At 38.6% G+C, this 16,914-nt stretch overlaps 1 protein-coding gene across 3 annotated transcripts in view; it reads left to right on the top strand.

The window, feature by feature from the left end:
* The first annotated feature begins 8,713 nt into the window (after positions 1 to 8,713).
* LOC123505018 (hemicentin-1-like) overlaps positions 8,714 to 16,914 on the top strand; it is a 579,315-nt gene continuing 571,114 nt past the window's right edge. The window contains exons 1-2 of one of the 3 annotated variants that reach the window (XM_045256028.1): positions 8,714 to 8,812; positions 9,608 to 10,083. In XM_045256028.1, coding sequence (XP_045111963.1) covers positions 9,963 to 10,083 — 121 coding nt within the window. In that variant the 5' untranslated portion in view covers positions 8,714 to 8,812; positions 9,608 to 9,962. Of the gene's footprint in view, positions 10,084 to 16,914 lie in introns of all 3 variants that reach the window. The other 2 variants (XM_045256029.1, XM_045256030.1) reach the window with 2 other exon arrangements.

The following is a 16,914-nucleotide window of genomic DNA, read 5'->3' on the forward strand; positions in this document are numbered from 1 at the left end:
CTTATTAATACCTTATTTCATTGGTATCGTTTTATACGATATCCTCTTCTTATACGCTGTCATATCCAAACTGGGGTCCTGGATGAAAATAATTTATAGACTTTAGATTCTTATAGCCTAAGAGCTTCCTATAAATGATGAATATGTGATAAAAGTTAGCTTTTGAAACTAGAAAAAAAGAAAAGAGAATTTGGCAAAGCGGAGTCTTAGTGTTCATGTGTTATCATGAACATGTTCAGTTTTGCAAGAAATGTATAAGTAAATGATACATGAGCTGCATTAGAACTTAAAGTTTCATTCTGACAACACTAAAAAATTGGACAAATATTGACAGATAGGAGGCCGTCAATATATCCACCTGACAAATATTTACGTCTGAAGGTAAACAAAGTAATTGACTAATTAAACTTGATTGATGTTTGTCTTGGTACTAAAACGTTTGTCATTTAATAAAAGTGTTGAAGTAATTATATTTGATAAAAAAAAAAAACTACGAAAAGAGTAATTGCAGTTTTTGATAGTTTCACATAATTTTGATTGAAATATTTGAAAAAAGATATATACATATAATTAGAAGCAAATGTAAAAACAAAACAACGAAAGTTCTCAATATTTGAGGATAGGGAAATTCATTATTGGAATTCTTTTTTCCAAAGTCACTTATTTATTTGGATATTGTTTATATTTTTCATAATTTTCTAAGAATAAAATGGACTCCTTAACTTATTCCATCATTACATAAGTCAGTGTGAAAGAATATATAAAATGAAAGGTATTGACAGCGGGAATTATAGTATTGTGATGTAACAGTGCTAAACATTATTATTCATAGCAAAATCAAGTAGATTGCCCCGTGTGTGTGTGTGTGTGTGTGTGTGTGTATGTGTGTGTGTGTGTGTGTGTGTGTGTGTGTGTGTGTGTGTGTGTGTGTGTGTGTGTGTGTGTGTGTGTTAGGCACGAAAATACAATGAAAATTACCCTCTGCGCGCTATGTGACGATGATGCATTTATCTTTAAGGTATTCCTTCACCAGAGATCATTACATCGTAAATATTGCTGAAGGCTTTTATGATCTTATGGGTTACAAAGGAAACATGTTTAAGATAAAGAAAACTGCGTACGTTAAACACAACATTGACAACTATTTTTTCCAAGAGCGTTGAAGAATGTGTTTTAATGAAGAAAAAACGACATTTATTTCAGTCCTTTGTTGTGATCATAATGTTGATGATGCCGTTAGTCACACAAGTCACTGATTAATAGATTGAAATAAAACAAATTGTTCATAATTAACACATTATATATTCGATATTCAGTTATATATTTAATAAGCAAATAAACAAATCGCAGCGATAAAACTCAAGACGCTGAAGAAGTAAAACGCTTAACCGTCGCTTTGTACCAGAAATGAACCACAGCGTGGGACTCAGAATTTATTGAAGGTGTCGATAGCAGAATATTGATACATAATGGTTAGGGGGACACGGGAGGGTGGCTTTGACTGGGGAACTCTTGTATAAAGGCATAACATTTCCCTTTTTCACCAACCACCTATTACATTTTACTGTGTCCGTGCCATATAAAGCCTTTTTTGATGTTGATTCAATATACGTAAGTGAGCCAGTGTCTCCGTACCCTTACATAGACTGATGTGTGAGGACAATAGAGACTTAATTCTATTGTTTTTGTCAGTCTCCGGAATGTATGAATCTGTTATTACTGTTCTCTGATATTTATAGTACTGAATCAATGTCTCTTTCTGCCTGTATGCTGATTATATGAAGGATCAATGGAGACAATCGAGCGACCTTAGCTATAAGTTGCAGGAAAACTGTTCTGGCAAATCTATAGAGTGTAGGTTAATGATCTCTAAGTCCGATATTTGTACATAGAAGTCTCTCTCTCTCTCTCTCTCTCTCTCTCTCTCTCTCTCTCTCTCAATGGGTCCCTAGGTAGTCAGTCCACAGGCAGCGCAGTGAGTTAAGTTCCGTCCGCCTTAACGAGTCTGGAGCATCTTGAGGCAGATTAGTCCGCGTTACACATTCCACATGTTTCTTTCTCTTCACTTCCACTCAGGCTCGTTTTACACGCTTTCGAATTCCACCCCTGATGGAAATGGTGTCTCGCTGAGCACAGGATGAAGAAGCTTTCAGTTCCGCGTCATTTTCTGGCACGTCAGGCACAAAATTGATTGAGTTTTATCGAGGCAATCTTGTGTCGGGAACTTTCAAGCTGCTGTTGCTTACCTTTATCCTAGTCAGTGAAAATATGTTCGTTATTTGATTTTTCGTTGCAATTAATTTTTTGCGCCATTTATTCCTAATATATTTTTACCTTGATATTCTCTGCTGTTTATTGCATACCTGACTAACATATTCAAGCGGTACGAAGATCCAGCTGACTAATATCAAGGATTAAACATGTATGCCAAAAATCATGCTAAGAAAACAGAATGTAAATAGAGAAAAAAGGCTCAGGAGAATGTTTGTACCTATTTTGAGAAGTCTGCAGAAAGAAGGTTGCATTGAATAGCTGGGTGCATTTTCCTTGCCTCTTCGTGTCCCTGTAAGCGCCTCATTCACTCGTGATACTTAGGCGAGAGTCTCTCTTCTGTTAATTTCCAAGAATGGCGAGAATTGACGAGTGACAAGTTAGACTGAATAAAGGGCCTTGCTTCGTGATTAATGCTTGGGCAACAGTTCGATGTAGTATTTTTGAAGCGAAAGACATGCTGCGTGACAATTTTCAATCGTAAATTACACAAAAATATTTACCCTATGAATGACGAAAAATATAAGTAACTAGTTGTCGTTTCATTTGAACTACACTGAATCATTTACCTTTCATAGTCATCAGTAAAATTATTTTCATTTTCGATATCGTCTTGAGAAACTGTCCAAATAGAATTAATCATCAACATATAGTTCACTAATTTCGATACCTCATATTCAATAATCTGGCGATGTAGATGATTATTAGATAAATATTGGTAGTCTTCAGACAGTATGGATATTCTTCCGCATTAAAAAGTATTGGAAAAGAAATGTACATTAAAACTTAAGCTTCTGTTAGAGACATTGGTTTTATTTAATTTTAGACCGTGGTTTTAACTGTCTATTTTATTCTTCTTATGTACGAGGGAAGGACTGACCAAGAGCAACATAGAGATTAAGAAAAATGGCCCACTCACTAACCGGTCTCCTTACGGATATCTACAATTTTGTTTTATCTTTTCTAATCATCCTGTAAAACCTTTCCAACAGATATCTTAAAACATGCCACGTGTATTTCTTTCCCTGGGCAGGTGATTATTACACTCGTATGCAGATGAAGAAAGTTACTTGACAGTTCATTGTTTGCTCCATGTTTCTGTTACAAATACAGGACAAGGAAGGAAACGAGAGAAAAGAAAGGCATATTCTCTCTCTCTCTCTCTCTCTCTCTCTCTCTCTCTCTCTCTCTCTCTCTCTCTCTCTCTCTCTCTCTCTCTCTCAACATTGCTGTGGTCAGACTAGAAAAGTTGTTGGTAGAGGGGAAGCGAGGGTACTATTTGAAGTGAGGGAGAAGTGAGATATGGAAGGCGACACTGCTATAGAGAGTTGTGAGAGGAAGAGGGATACAAAGAGGAAGGAGCTGGGCGGAATTGAGAACAAGAAGATTAAGAGTAAGTGAAGAGAAAGGAAAGGAGAATAGGTTCGAGAGGAAAGGCAAGAGGAAGACTAGGAAGAAAACGTTGATATATATATATATATATATATATATATATATATATATATATATATATATATATATATATATATATATATATATATATATATATATATATATATATATATATATGTGTGTGTGTGTGTGTGTGTGTGTGTGTGTGTGTGTGTGTGTGTGTGTGTGTGAGAGAGAGAGAGAGAGAGAGAGAGAGAGAGAGAGAGAGAGAGAGAGAGAGAGAGAGAGAGAGAGAGAGAGAGAGAGAGAGAGAATATGTGTATACCAGTGAAGAAACCTGAGAAAGTCAAGTAAAAATAACATGGATGTTTGTGCCAGTAGTAGTAGTGTTCTGTTAGTGGGCGACATAGTACTAGAATTTTGTACTGCCTAGAAAATGTTGAAGGAAGTGGCGTGGAGATATCAAAACTCACTCCCTTATCTGTCTCAACTCAGAAAAAGTGTTCCACCCTTTGAAGTGTTCCATCAATCTCTTATCACCCTCTTCTTCCCTTTTATCGTGGTTGCTCGTGCTCCCCTATCAGTGAAACACTGCCTTGGTCTCCGCCCCCTCCTTGTACTCACAGCTGCTGTTTATCCATCCTTCCATAAAGGTAAACAAATGATACATCTTTTTTGTATACTGATATTGAGAATATATAGATAGATAATTATACCACCACAGCTAGTAGTGTCACTACGTAAACATAAACAAGCGGTAGGCCATGAAACCATTACGACAACAAACAATATTGAAAGTCAGAAAGGAAGTAAGAAACATAAACAATAGTAAGAGTGAGATATGTGTCGAAAAAAACAAAAAAATCACAAGAACGAGCAGTACCATCATACGTCATAATGAATACATTGAAATTATTTCAATCACAATCGCTGATATTAACCAGAACGACAATGAAGAATGAAATTACTTATAGAAAGAGAAAAGGTATATGTAGATAATATCACTACAACTACCATGAGTGCTACCCATAACAACAGTAACAGAAGCAGCAGCAGTACTATTGGCTGGACTATTTATGAGAATCCAGTGGTATGAGAATGAGCCATATTTTTATAACTTAGTCATTGATCCTTTTGTTCCGCTCACTGCTATGCGTTATTTTGACGGTACTTTTAGGTTTATATGATGTATGAGAATAAAACATATTAGAACTTCTACTGGTATTGATTCATTTTCTTCCGCCCTCTTTTTTATTTTTTTATTTATCTTTTTTTTATTTATACCATGTGGGCTCTTTAGATATTAAATAACTTTTGAATGACATGTATAATTTTTCGCTCCCTCTATTGCATTTTACGCGACTTACCTTCCACTGCTGCTCTGAAATAATTGACGAGAGTATGAAAGTAAAAAAATATATATGTTTATTTATTGAATTTCTTTTTCTTTTCTTCCCACTAAAAGTCTACGGCACGTTTAAGATTTAACCATTTTTCGTTTCATGAATGGCATTGACTTTCTTGCCTTTCTTTCTTTCTCCTCCCGTTTTACGCTTCGTTGAATACTTAAAACCAATACGCAGACGGTTTGAAAGCATCGATGTGCGTCGCTGCTTACTGTGGAGTGGTGTTTGCCTACCATCAATCCTTCACAAAGACTAATAATCGTGTTCCTCGCCACTAAGCGGCATAAGTTACAAAGTGGAATTCTATTCAATGAGGAAAAAAAAAAGGCGAATGAGGAAGTGTGTGTGTGTGTGTGTGTGTGTGTGTGTGTGAGAGAGAGAGAGAGAGAGAGAGAGAGAGAGAGAGAGAGAGAGAGAGAGAGAGAGAGAGAGAGAGAGAGAGAGACCATTATACTAATCTATATTACTGCTTTTTTGCGTGGGATGATAATGATGATGTTATGTTGGTGGTGGTGTTAGTGATGATAGTGGTTGTCTTAAATGATACTGTACTGGTCATGGAGATTGACGGTGACTGTGTTGATGAAGGTGTTGGTGATAATGAAGGTGTTGTGATAGTGATGGTGTTGACGATAGTGATAATTGTGGTAGTATTTGTTCTCGTTGGTGGTGATGCGATTGGTGATGCTAATGTTGAACTTTTTTGTAGATATTCCGGTTTTTATGTCGCTGTTGTTGTTGTTGTTTTTATTAATCGTGGTCGTGGCGGTGATGCAGGGTCTCACGGTGGCGGTGCTGATGGTGGTGTTGCCAGGTCACAGAAGAAGTATTGACACACCAGACACCAAGGCAAGGAGGTCCCGCCTTTACCTAAAGCTCCCATACAACACTTAGACTTTATGACTGTAGGTGCGTGCGTGTGTGTGTGTGTGTGTGTGTGTGTGTGTGTGTGTGTGTGTGTGTGTGTGTGTGTGTGTGTGTGTGTGTGTGTGTGTGAGAGAGAGAGAGAGAGAGAGAGAGAGAGAGAGAGAGAGAGAGAGAGAGAGAGAGAGATCCTATTCCTCTTCGACTAAACACACGCATACATTGAAATATGAAACCGAATGAAATAAGAAGAGAGGAAAAGCAAAAATAGAGCAATGCAATGTCAGTGAACTTGCGTAGAACTTTACCATTAAATCGTCATGAGTGAGAGCAAGTAGACAGAGTAATATATTAGTTCGCATTTACACATAATATCTTCACAATTGATCAAATCTAAAAGCTCCAAAAGAAGAAGTGAGTAAAGTAGCTTTGCATAAATCTAGACAGGCTTTTTGGGAGAGCAGTATTAGGTGTATTCAATGTAGCATCTCTTTCATGTATTTAGCTCTTATTGTTTCGTGCTTACTTTAGCCTGTTAGTGAGGATAATTTCGAGGCAAAGGTTGGGTGTTAAATGCGTTTTTCCACGTTTCCAATTACATTTTTATTATATTTTCTTAAATCACACGCTAATCCTTGTGCGTGTTACTTCTTAAATATTTAGCAGGATATATATATATATATATATATATATATATATATATATATATATATATATATATATATATATATATATATATATATATATATATATATATATATATATATATATATATATATATATATATATATATATATATATATATATATATATATATATATATATATATATATATATATATATATATATATATATATATATATATATATATATATATATATATATATATATATATATATATATATATATATATATATATATATATATATATATATATATATATATATATATATATATATATATATATATATATCCATTCATAAATGGACGTACACAGAATACAGATTAGTAGAGTATGCTGTATATGATGGAAATCCGATGAAAGCGTTTGAAAATTCAGTGTTGTGATTAGATTGGCTAATGTACAAACGCATTGCAACTATGTTGGTTTTAAATCGGTGAATAATTCCACTATTTGTTAAGAAAAGAGGCACGGTTTCTAGTGAACTGCACAAAATTATCTATGAATGAGAATAAAGGGTTCAAAAGAACTTGGAAATATTCTACTAATGCTGGAATAGACGAAGGTTCATCTGGAACCTAAATACACAAGCAGGAAGTGATACAACAGTCTGTAAAGATCGAGAAAACATTAGCTTTACTTCTGACTATTGTTAATGAGGAAGTTTTAAGTAATATAAAACTCTTACTACATTCTAAAATACTACTACTACAAGATTGATTCAGAAAATCACTGTCTGATACTGACAACACGTAATCTTATCCAGAGATTACTTGTCTTGAAGGAAAAGTAACAATTTTCATTGCAGCTTAAAACATTGTTTATATAAAATTAATTGAGATAATACCTACGTAGAAGACTTAAGTGAAACGTGGAGTACGACGCAATTCCATTCTAAGGAAATGACACATTACACTTGATTATCGTGAAGATTTAAATATTTAGATAAAGAATACTCAATGTACCTTAAGGCATTGTGGTAATAGGATGGATTCAGGAAGCAATTACATGACCGGGCAAGACGAGGAGCAATGTGTAATCTTATTCAGATCGATCCTCGTGAGGACTCAAGAAACTCCGAAATTTCATTGCATCTTGCAGTATTATGGTCATAAGATGGATTCAGGTAAACGATACATGACGAAGACTAGACAAGAGGCGTTACGCAATCTTATCCTGCGTGAGAAGGACCATAGCATAGGAAGCTTCACAGAATCAGACAGAGCACACCACCGTTGACGGGTCCACCTTGTTCCTCTCGGCGACAGCAAGTCTCGCATTCCCGTCCGTTGTCCTCGTCACCTCCTCTCCTCGTCGTTATCGCCAATGGAATCTGGCAAATTCCATCTTTATTGTGCAAAAAGGCGCTAAATTACGTGGCCTGATAGGCGATTATACCTTGGAATGAGCAGGGTAATGTGATCAACCACGTGCGAGTTAATTATCGGCGCGAGTATCGGTACCCAGTTTGTTTAAGTTTCTGACAGAATGTGAGAAAAAGAGACACGGAAGAAAATTTGTAGTGATGATAATGGAGATAATAAAGGGAGTCTTGTGATTGGGTGTGGCGTCACGATCCCTTGGACCAATGAGCTGCGTCCCTTCACCTCCCTTGTTCCCGGGTAGAATGTCAGCTTGCAGATTTTACGCCACTCAGTAATTGTGTTGTAGGTCAACGCTGAAGATGTTTTGAGTGCCGTATTTATCACCTTTACCTTTTAAATGCTTCATTCGATGCTAGGAATTATCGACAGGGACAAGCTGGGGAGGGAGGACACCTCGAGGCATCAGCAATTGGGCAAAATGGATGATGCCCATGAGCTCGTGAACCAATCGATGATAAGAACGAGCCTCACCTGACCCCATGACGTAACCTGCCCAATAATCTACTCTGCTGAAGTTGGCATTTACGATTGACTGGTATATCTCTCTCTCTCTCTCTCTCTCTCTCTCTCTCTCTCTCTCTCTCTCTCTCTCTCTCTCTCTCTCTCAGCCCCAACTACCGAACAATCATTGAGGGCGGGGGTCTCGGGGGCAGGTGAGTGGTGAGTGGCGGGGTGCACGGGCTACCGAAGCGCTCAAGCTGCCAGTGCTGTCTGCCTACTGGTGAGGGGAGGACGCTTCGTCGCGCTCTGCACGACCGCTTTTCGCTGCCTCACCCTCTCCGCCCCAGACCGCTCGCGACGCCTGTCTCCAGGTAATCCTGGGCGCCGCCACGAAGGAGAAGGATACAACCCCACATGGCGGCAACGGGTGCCAGTGGGGCGTCGTAACGTGTGCAAACTTTATATCCCGTCTCTTTCTGCCTCTACTTTCTCTCTTTTTTTGTGTGTGTATTGTCTCCCTGTGTGTTCCGGTCGTTTATATGTAACGAGAATAGATAAGCCAAGTGCCAAAAACCTGGCAGTGAATGTGACCCCTAACCACTCAAGGGAGAAAGAGGCGAAACTCGTGCGTGTGAGAGTGGCAAGTCAAGTGAACAAGCGAGCGAGCAAGCAAGCAAGCAAGCGAGAAGTAGAGAGCAAGGTATCCGGGCCAAGTGAATAGTACTTCAGCGAGAGAAGCAGCAACCGTGTGTGCTTTTGGAGAGCAGTGAGAGGTAACCAGTTTTCTCGGATGGTGCCTTTGCTCTCTTCCTTAACGCTGAGGCAGCCCAAGTTTTGTGAGTGGGACACCTCAACGCTGCGTCTTAGCTTCCTCTCCCAGCCTAGACTGCAGGGACACCTTTATTGAGTGACTGTATGCTTCTTTACTTCCTCTTTGGAGCATCGGTAGGCCCTGGCCTACAACCTCTACAGTGATTCCGACCGAAACTTGTCTGTGAACTTGAAGAAAAGTACTCCTGAAGGCGAGTTTGTGTCGTATTGGTCTGTCATCTACGTAGCGTCGCCGTCTTAATATTTTCTTTAGTGGAAACTTAGCGATGTGATGTTGCATTAGATAGCTGTCAAAACGTTACTACTACTATTACTATTCGTCTCCTTTACTCCAGTTACTAGTATTACTATCAATACTGTTAATACTTGTACTGCCATCCTATGGAGATTCCTAAAGTCATTTCCTGCCTGCTACCTACGTCTCACTGGGATATAGCTTAAAGTCACCTGCGCGATCCTTAGCATCCAGGTGGAGGAGTTTTAGGTGACATATTTCAGGAAAAAAATTGCAGTCATAGCAGGACGTACCCGTGTGAGTGCCGGATCCTGGAGACACACCTTCGCATCAAAGCCATCCAGGTGAAAAACACTGGTTGTTCTTGGCTGTCATTTGCGCGCCGCTGGGATGAGGGACACCTGCCAAGGTGTGTGAGGAAGGGAGGTACAGGTGTCAAGTGCTCTGCCTCCACCATGAAGAGCATCACCCTCCCTCTTCCTCCCTCTGTGGGTCTCCTCCTCCTCTTCCCCATCTTTTTAGTGCTGCTATTCCTCTGCTCGCACGCCTCGGCCGCCTACACCTTCGAGACCTCAGGTAAGAGGCTGCTTCTACTCCACAGTAACAGCAACTCTCCTACTTATTTATTATGGATGAAGTGTGTTTGACGATGTGTGTCGAGGGAAAGTAAAGGTTCGCTGAGTATTTTCGTAGCGTTTTCGACTTCTTTCCCAATGTGTGTGGGTTGCACCTTTGAAATTTGTTGATGCTGAATGTGTGTTTTGGTAGCTCTCTCCTCAAGGAAGTTTTAATTGCATGTAAACTTCAAAGTATGAAGAAAAGTGTGACGAGATGTGAAGAAGCGAAGAGGAGCTTTAGTTGATATTTGTGGTGCTGGAAGGAATGTCACTGTTCCTGTTTGTTTACTTTAAAATCTGACTGTACGTCCGACAAAGGCCAAGACGATTATACTTTAACTCTTTTCTTTTAAACTTTTGATAGAATCGTGTTCTTATTTTGATTTAGTCCCTCCTCACAGCCTTTATAGTTATTTTCTTTGAGGAATGAAAAGTTAGCAGCACTTTCTTTATTAATGTATTATCTTTGTCCTGCTGTGAAAAGTATTTTTTTCTGAATATAACTGAAATAAAGATTAGAAATTAAAATATATACAAATCACGGAATTGAAAAGATGGAGGGTAAACGCAAAATAGAGAAAAGGCGAACTTTGATAAGGTACACAGAGAAAAAAACGTTAAAGGCTGTTCGTAAAAAGGAACAAAAAAAGTGGGGGTAAAAAGTGTTGGGCTTCTTTAGATTCTTCTTCAGCTTAGTCTTCCCGGGCCAGGTGTTCCAAAGGGCACCGGCACGTGAACATCCTGCGGCCTCCAAGTGTTGAAGCAGCCACATACTCCACCTGGCGTGGGTGGCGAGGCATTACTAATTTCCTTTTTTTATACTTTTGTGGGATTTATATTTTGTATTCTGCGTCGAAAGAATTATCCAATTACATTCTGACATAATCATTTTCAGGTTTTATCGACATTTAGAGCTTGTATCCTTTGATTTCCATAGGTCTGTTTTTGGCAACTCTTTTTCTCTAAACTTTATTTTTGGTGCGTCAGTTTCTTTGTGGTGTTGTGCGACAGAAAACGGGTGAGATTTCTGGCCAGTGTGATGCTGTGGAGCTGTTACAGGCAGGACGAATACGGGAGTTTCTTTTGCTGCCTTTGTCTATTACATATTCATATCTTTATAAGCTGTTCTCTTTCTTTTGAAGTGAGTGTGAGAGTTTGCTTCTGCTCCTTCCATACATCAAGTCCTCTTAGTGGGTGTTTGTCGTGCTTCGTGTTGCACTCTTTCTGAATGAGTTTTTTGCGAGTATGTTTACCATCTCGACCTTGTGTGAAGACAAGTTATTATTCCTTTGTGCCAGGAAGTTGAAACACATGGAAAATCGACTCTTAGGAACAATAAGTAACGTGTTTCTTGTTACATTATACTAACTAACATGTGAGATCAAATGAAAAAAAAAGCTAAAATTTAGCAGTTAGTTGAAGGCGTCACGCTAACAACTGGGGAGCATGACCCGAGACTTGCAGGCATCCCTTTGAAGTAACGGGAATCGGGAGCAGGGAGTGAGAACAAAGGGCATCGGCCTGTTAGGGATGAATGTACAAGTGCGTATATACGCCATCTACTATGTATGTAGTCGTATTTTAGCTAGTGATTGGAGGCTATGATGGTGATCAGTGCTGTGAAATGTTAAGATGAGTAGTTTTGTGATGGAGTAAGAGATTCACACCATATTTACTTTTTTTTTATCGTACCTAAAAAAGATGGTAAGATCTTCATTTGCTTAACGACTCTGTGACTAGATTCTATGGGAAAGCGTAATGATAGTGTTAAGAACATTGGAAGCTTTCTTTACTAAATTCAATGGTAGTCTTTGAGTAATGGAACACTTTTTCATCAAAGCTTATGGTGACTAGATACGATGGCAATGTTGAGAACAGGAAAAATTCGTTTAGATTTCTGATGATTAGACTATGTGGCAAAGTATAAACTTATCTTTATTAAAGAATCTGATAGAGATATTCTAGGGTAGTGTGAAAGTAATGGGATTTATCGCTAGCCATCTCGTTGACGATATTCAGTGTGAGTGTTAAGAACGTTACTGTGACGACATTTGATGGTAAGACAGAGTAAAAACAATGAAATCTTCATTTACTAAATGATTAGTTTTTAAAAGGCCGACAGTGAAAGCTGCCAGTACTAAAAATTACAGATTAGATTCGATGACAGTGTTCAAAGCAATGAGATCTCTCTTCACGAAATGTTGATTATATTCAATGGGATAATACTTGACAATAGCATTAGGTGCAATAAAATCATTGACTTAATGTTACGGGATGTCACTTACAAGTCATAGTGCTGAGTAATGATCAATCACTGTCATCTACACGCACTGCCTTGTATGAAGGGAAGGCTTAAGCGATTTGACATTTGTCGCCTTAACCAAAGAATGACATTTTCGTGATTATTACTTGCATTGGTCCACAGAATCAAGAGTCTCGAATATATATATATATATATATATATATATATATATATATATATATATATATATATATATATATATATATATATATATATATATATATATATATATTGCGCTTGGTAAAAATTCGACTGGGAAGTTCTGCAGTTTTTTTTGCAAGAATTTTTTTTTAATTGTTTTCAATTTTTGAATATTCATACTTTATTTAGAATGTTCAGAATTATGATTTGATTAGTGAGAAAATATCCCTGATACTATTATAGATACGTTGTGATACTATATAAAACTGTTGGTTTTATATTGCATACCTATGAACTTTGTTAACCTCCTGGAATATAGGGATTTTGTAGATTTGCTTCACACACACACACACACACACACACACACACACACACACACACACACACACACACACACACACACACACTCACACACACACGGCCCGGTAGCTCAGTGGTTAAAGCGCTGGCTCCACAACCGGGTTTCGATTCCCCGGCCGGGTGGAGATATTTGAGTGTGTCTCCTTTCACGTGTAGCCCCTGTTCACCTAGCAGTGAGTAGGTACGGGATGTAAATCGAGGAGTTGTGACCTTGTTGTCTTGGTGTGTGGTGTGTGCCTGGTCTCAAGCCTATCCGAAGATCGGAAGTAATGAGCTCTTAGCTCGTTCCGTAGGGTAACGTCTGGCTGTCTCGTCAGAGACTGCAGCAGATCAAACAGTGAATTACACACGCGCGCGCACACACACACACACACACACACACACACACACACACACACACACACACACACACACAGATACACGTGTTGTGCAATACTGAATTATATAGTCATAATCACCAGAATCAATAAACCAGCTTTTTCTGCCACAAGAATATACCATATAAGTCACATTGGTTTCATGATTTTTTTACTTTTATGCTATTGTTAATTCTTTACTCTCTTTATTTGATGACACTACGCCAATCATCCACGAAAAAAAAACTACCCTAACTTCCCTCCATTAGAAAAAGAAGAAATAGTTAGAAAAAAAAAGATAGTTAAGTACAGGCAACACACGCACACATGCACAACTAAAACAAAAAGATGGATTATTTGTTTTTATTACTATTTCATAACCAAACCTGAACGAAGGAAGCAGAAGTCATGCGAACCAGTCGTTTTCTAGGTCACCACGTGCTGGAGGGAAGGAGGTGCAGGGCCTGAGGTTAGTGGGAGCAGCGGAGCCAGGAGAGGAGTGGTTGAAGGGGCAGCCGGCATGTCGAGTAGGAGAGGTGCTTTGAGGGAATACTGCCTCGTTCGGTAACTGATTTCCTGCCCTTGACATTTATGGGTCGCACTGTACAGGGAGAGGGTAAGGAAGGGGCGTCTCTCTCTCTCTCTCTCTCTCTCCCTCCACCTGTACGGTACAGTTTGTTCTCTTGCTTCTGTTATTTTGGTTATATTCGGTTCAGTCCATCTGTTAGTTACTGTAGCGCTTTCTCGTCCACCACGTAGTTGCTAGTTTGTCCCTACATTCTCTCTCTCTCTCTCTCTCTCTCTCTCTCTCTCTCTCTCTCTCTCTCTCTCTCTCTCTCTCTCTCTCTCTCTCTCTCTCTCGACGCCTGAACACGTAGTCTGAGGTGTAATGATGATGAGAGCAGAAGTTTAAAATTAACTTGGAATCCGTACGTCAGGTTCATCTGGTTGGCCTTGATTAGGTGAATTTCCCTCCCTCTTTTCTCTCTCTCTCTCTCTCTCTCTCTCTCTCTCTCTCTCTCTCTCTCTCTCTCTCTCTCTCTCTCTCTCTCTTTTCCAACAAATTTTCTCTTAAGTTTGTAGGCATGCATTCCATCTTATCTCGTTCTTTTTTGTTTCTATTCTATTCGCTCTCTCCCGTAATGCGGCTTAGGAGGCAGGCAGGAGCACCAGCGTCAGTTAGAGAGGAAATATCATAGCATACCCGCTCCTACCTTCCCAGAATCAAGATACAAGGGTCACTCGGGTCAAATTTGGGGGAGTGTAAAAATGCGTTATGACCGGGACGCGAGGAATTGTTTTTGGGGGAGTGTTGGTATGTTTGAGAGAGAGAGAGAGAGAGAGAGAGAGAGAGAGAGAGAGAGAGAGAGAGAGAGAGCATTGTCTGACTGGTACTACTTTTCCTGCTCTCATTTCAGTTCCTCTTTTACATTAGAACTATTCACATTTTCAGCTTAATCTCTCCCTTATCTCATTATTCGCCTTTATTCATTCTCTCTCTCTCTCTCTCTCTCTCTCTCTCTCTCTCTCTCTCTCTCTCTCTCTCTCTCTCTCTTGCTCTCTCTTTTCATGCTTTTTTGTTGTGGTAGAGCTATTACTACTACTGCTGGTACTACTACTACTACTACTACTACTACTACTACTACTACTACTACTACTACTACTAGATAGGCAGGAAATATGAAAATATCTGTATTTTTACTTTATGTGAGACAAAAGCAAAGGCTTCATAAGGTCTATTTCGTCGCTGTTTTTTTTATTGATTTTTTTTCTAATTTAACGTTTCTTCTTTCCCTTTCTCTTTGTGTCAGTGGAGATAGTAGTAATAGTGGTTGGTTTGTTAGATGTAGTAATTTTTGGTGTTTTTAATTTCGTCCTGATATTGATATAACACTCTTTTGGATGTCTTAAATGTTCCCGCCGTGTCTAGTACAAAGAGCTGTCAGACGTAACCATCAATATCTTTCTTTTTAAGTCTGACGCAACCCTCTCTCTCTTCTCCCACTAATTGATTCTCCCGGCGAGTGTATGACATATCGAAGGGAAACGTAATATATCCTCATCCATATTTCACATGTACATAACTTTCTTTGTAATGTGAAAAGAAGGAAGCATTTTTCTCACACATGATCTGACATGAACACCATCTACATTTTGCTTTCTAATGACAGACAACGTGATAGGCAATAGGGTTACTGCTGATCATTTCTATACGAGTGATTTTTGGCATTGTAATTTTATATTGCGAAAAAGAAAGTTTTGTAGACTGTAATAGGAAAACGGCGAACTTAGTGGTGTTTGAAATAGAGGAAAGATCTAGTTGTGTATGTTTGAATTTCTCTAACTTTTATCAAATCTAGCAATCAGATTATGCTCTTATATAATATTGATATGTAGTGCTTTCTGACTTCGTTGCTGTATCGACTAGAGATCAGTCCGTCAGCCAATAAATTAAACATTTCAAAAATCGTCCCTAGAGAAAACCATATATGTAATCCTTGAATAAAAGAAATATAATTTTCCTGTATTTTCCATCACAGATAAAGAACTAAACAGACATTTGAGAAACCCATAACGGTACGTGTAACCAATAAATCAATCAACAAACCGAACTTTTCAAACGCTGTCCTTCAAAGAGAGATAATCAACTAGACATGTGAAGAGAACCGGTGTATAAATAACAACACTATGAAACAGAATAAAAATGCGAAGTAGGAACAAAACTAGCGCACTGGGTCACACAAAAACACCACCACCACTAACAGAAGCATTCAGTGACGAAATTTAATAACCAGAATAACAAACAACCACCACGAATGGGACGGAAGCGATGCAGGGAGTAGAGTGAGGGGATATAAAGGGAGAGAGAGGGAATAAAGCGGGGGAGAGGAAAGGTAGTCAGGATGGGTAGGGAGGAAGTACGTAGCCATAGCAGTGCTGCCAATAAAGAATAACGAGCGTACACTGCCCAATAACGATAATGGTACCACCGCTAGAATTAATGAGAACAATAAATTAAATTGTGATGGACGGAAAGTGAGATGCTGGGGTTCTTGCCGTCACCGTCTTACTGGCCTGGTGATGTCCGCTGATACTTTGCTAACCTTGATATAAAACTAGTTAGGTATCACTTTCACTTACTTTCGTGGTGGTGTCTTTTAATACTCTGATTTGTAGCCGTAACGTAGCATTAGTGAGTTTTACATCCGTCATTCGGCCATAGCTTTACTGCCTCGGTGATGTAACTTAACCCTTTGACTGCTGTTGGATACATATTTCATTAATCAGTAATCACTCTGAACCATCTTTCTCTTATCCTGCAGCTAACTCTAAAACTCTGTACTAACTAGAAATTCCAAAATCTGCATTCTGTTGTTATTCCTTTTTTTTCTTCTTTTATATGTTTATATTGATCGCTTTGCTGTAAAATGCTAAATGTCGCAGTGAAAATTATTTATATTTAGATTATTAGTAGTGATGTAATACTTGTTAGCTTAATCTGAATAAACTCGGGTGATTTTACGGAGAAAAATCGATCTAAAGGCTTTGAAGTTTGGTCTACTCGATCCTTTTACTATCAGTAGTCAGAGATTATGGATTCAAGCAGGAAAAAGGCTAGACTAGAAAAAAA

Source organism: Portunus trituberculatus, chromosome 17, assembly GCF_017591435.1.
Source record: "Portunus trituberculatus isolate SZX2019 chromosome 17, ASM1759143v1, whole genome shotgun sequence".
Taxonomy (NCBI): Eukaryota; Metazoa; Arthropoda; class Malacostraca; order Decapoda; family Portunidae; genus Portunus; species Portunus trituberculatus.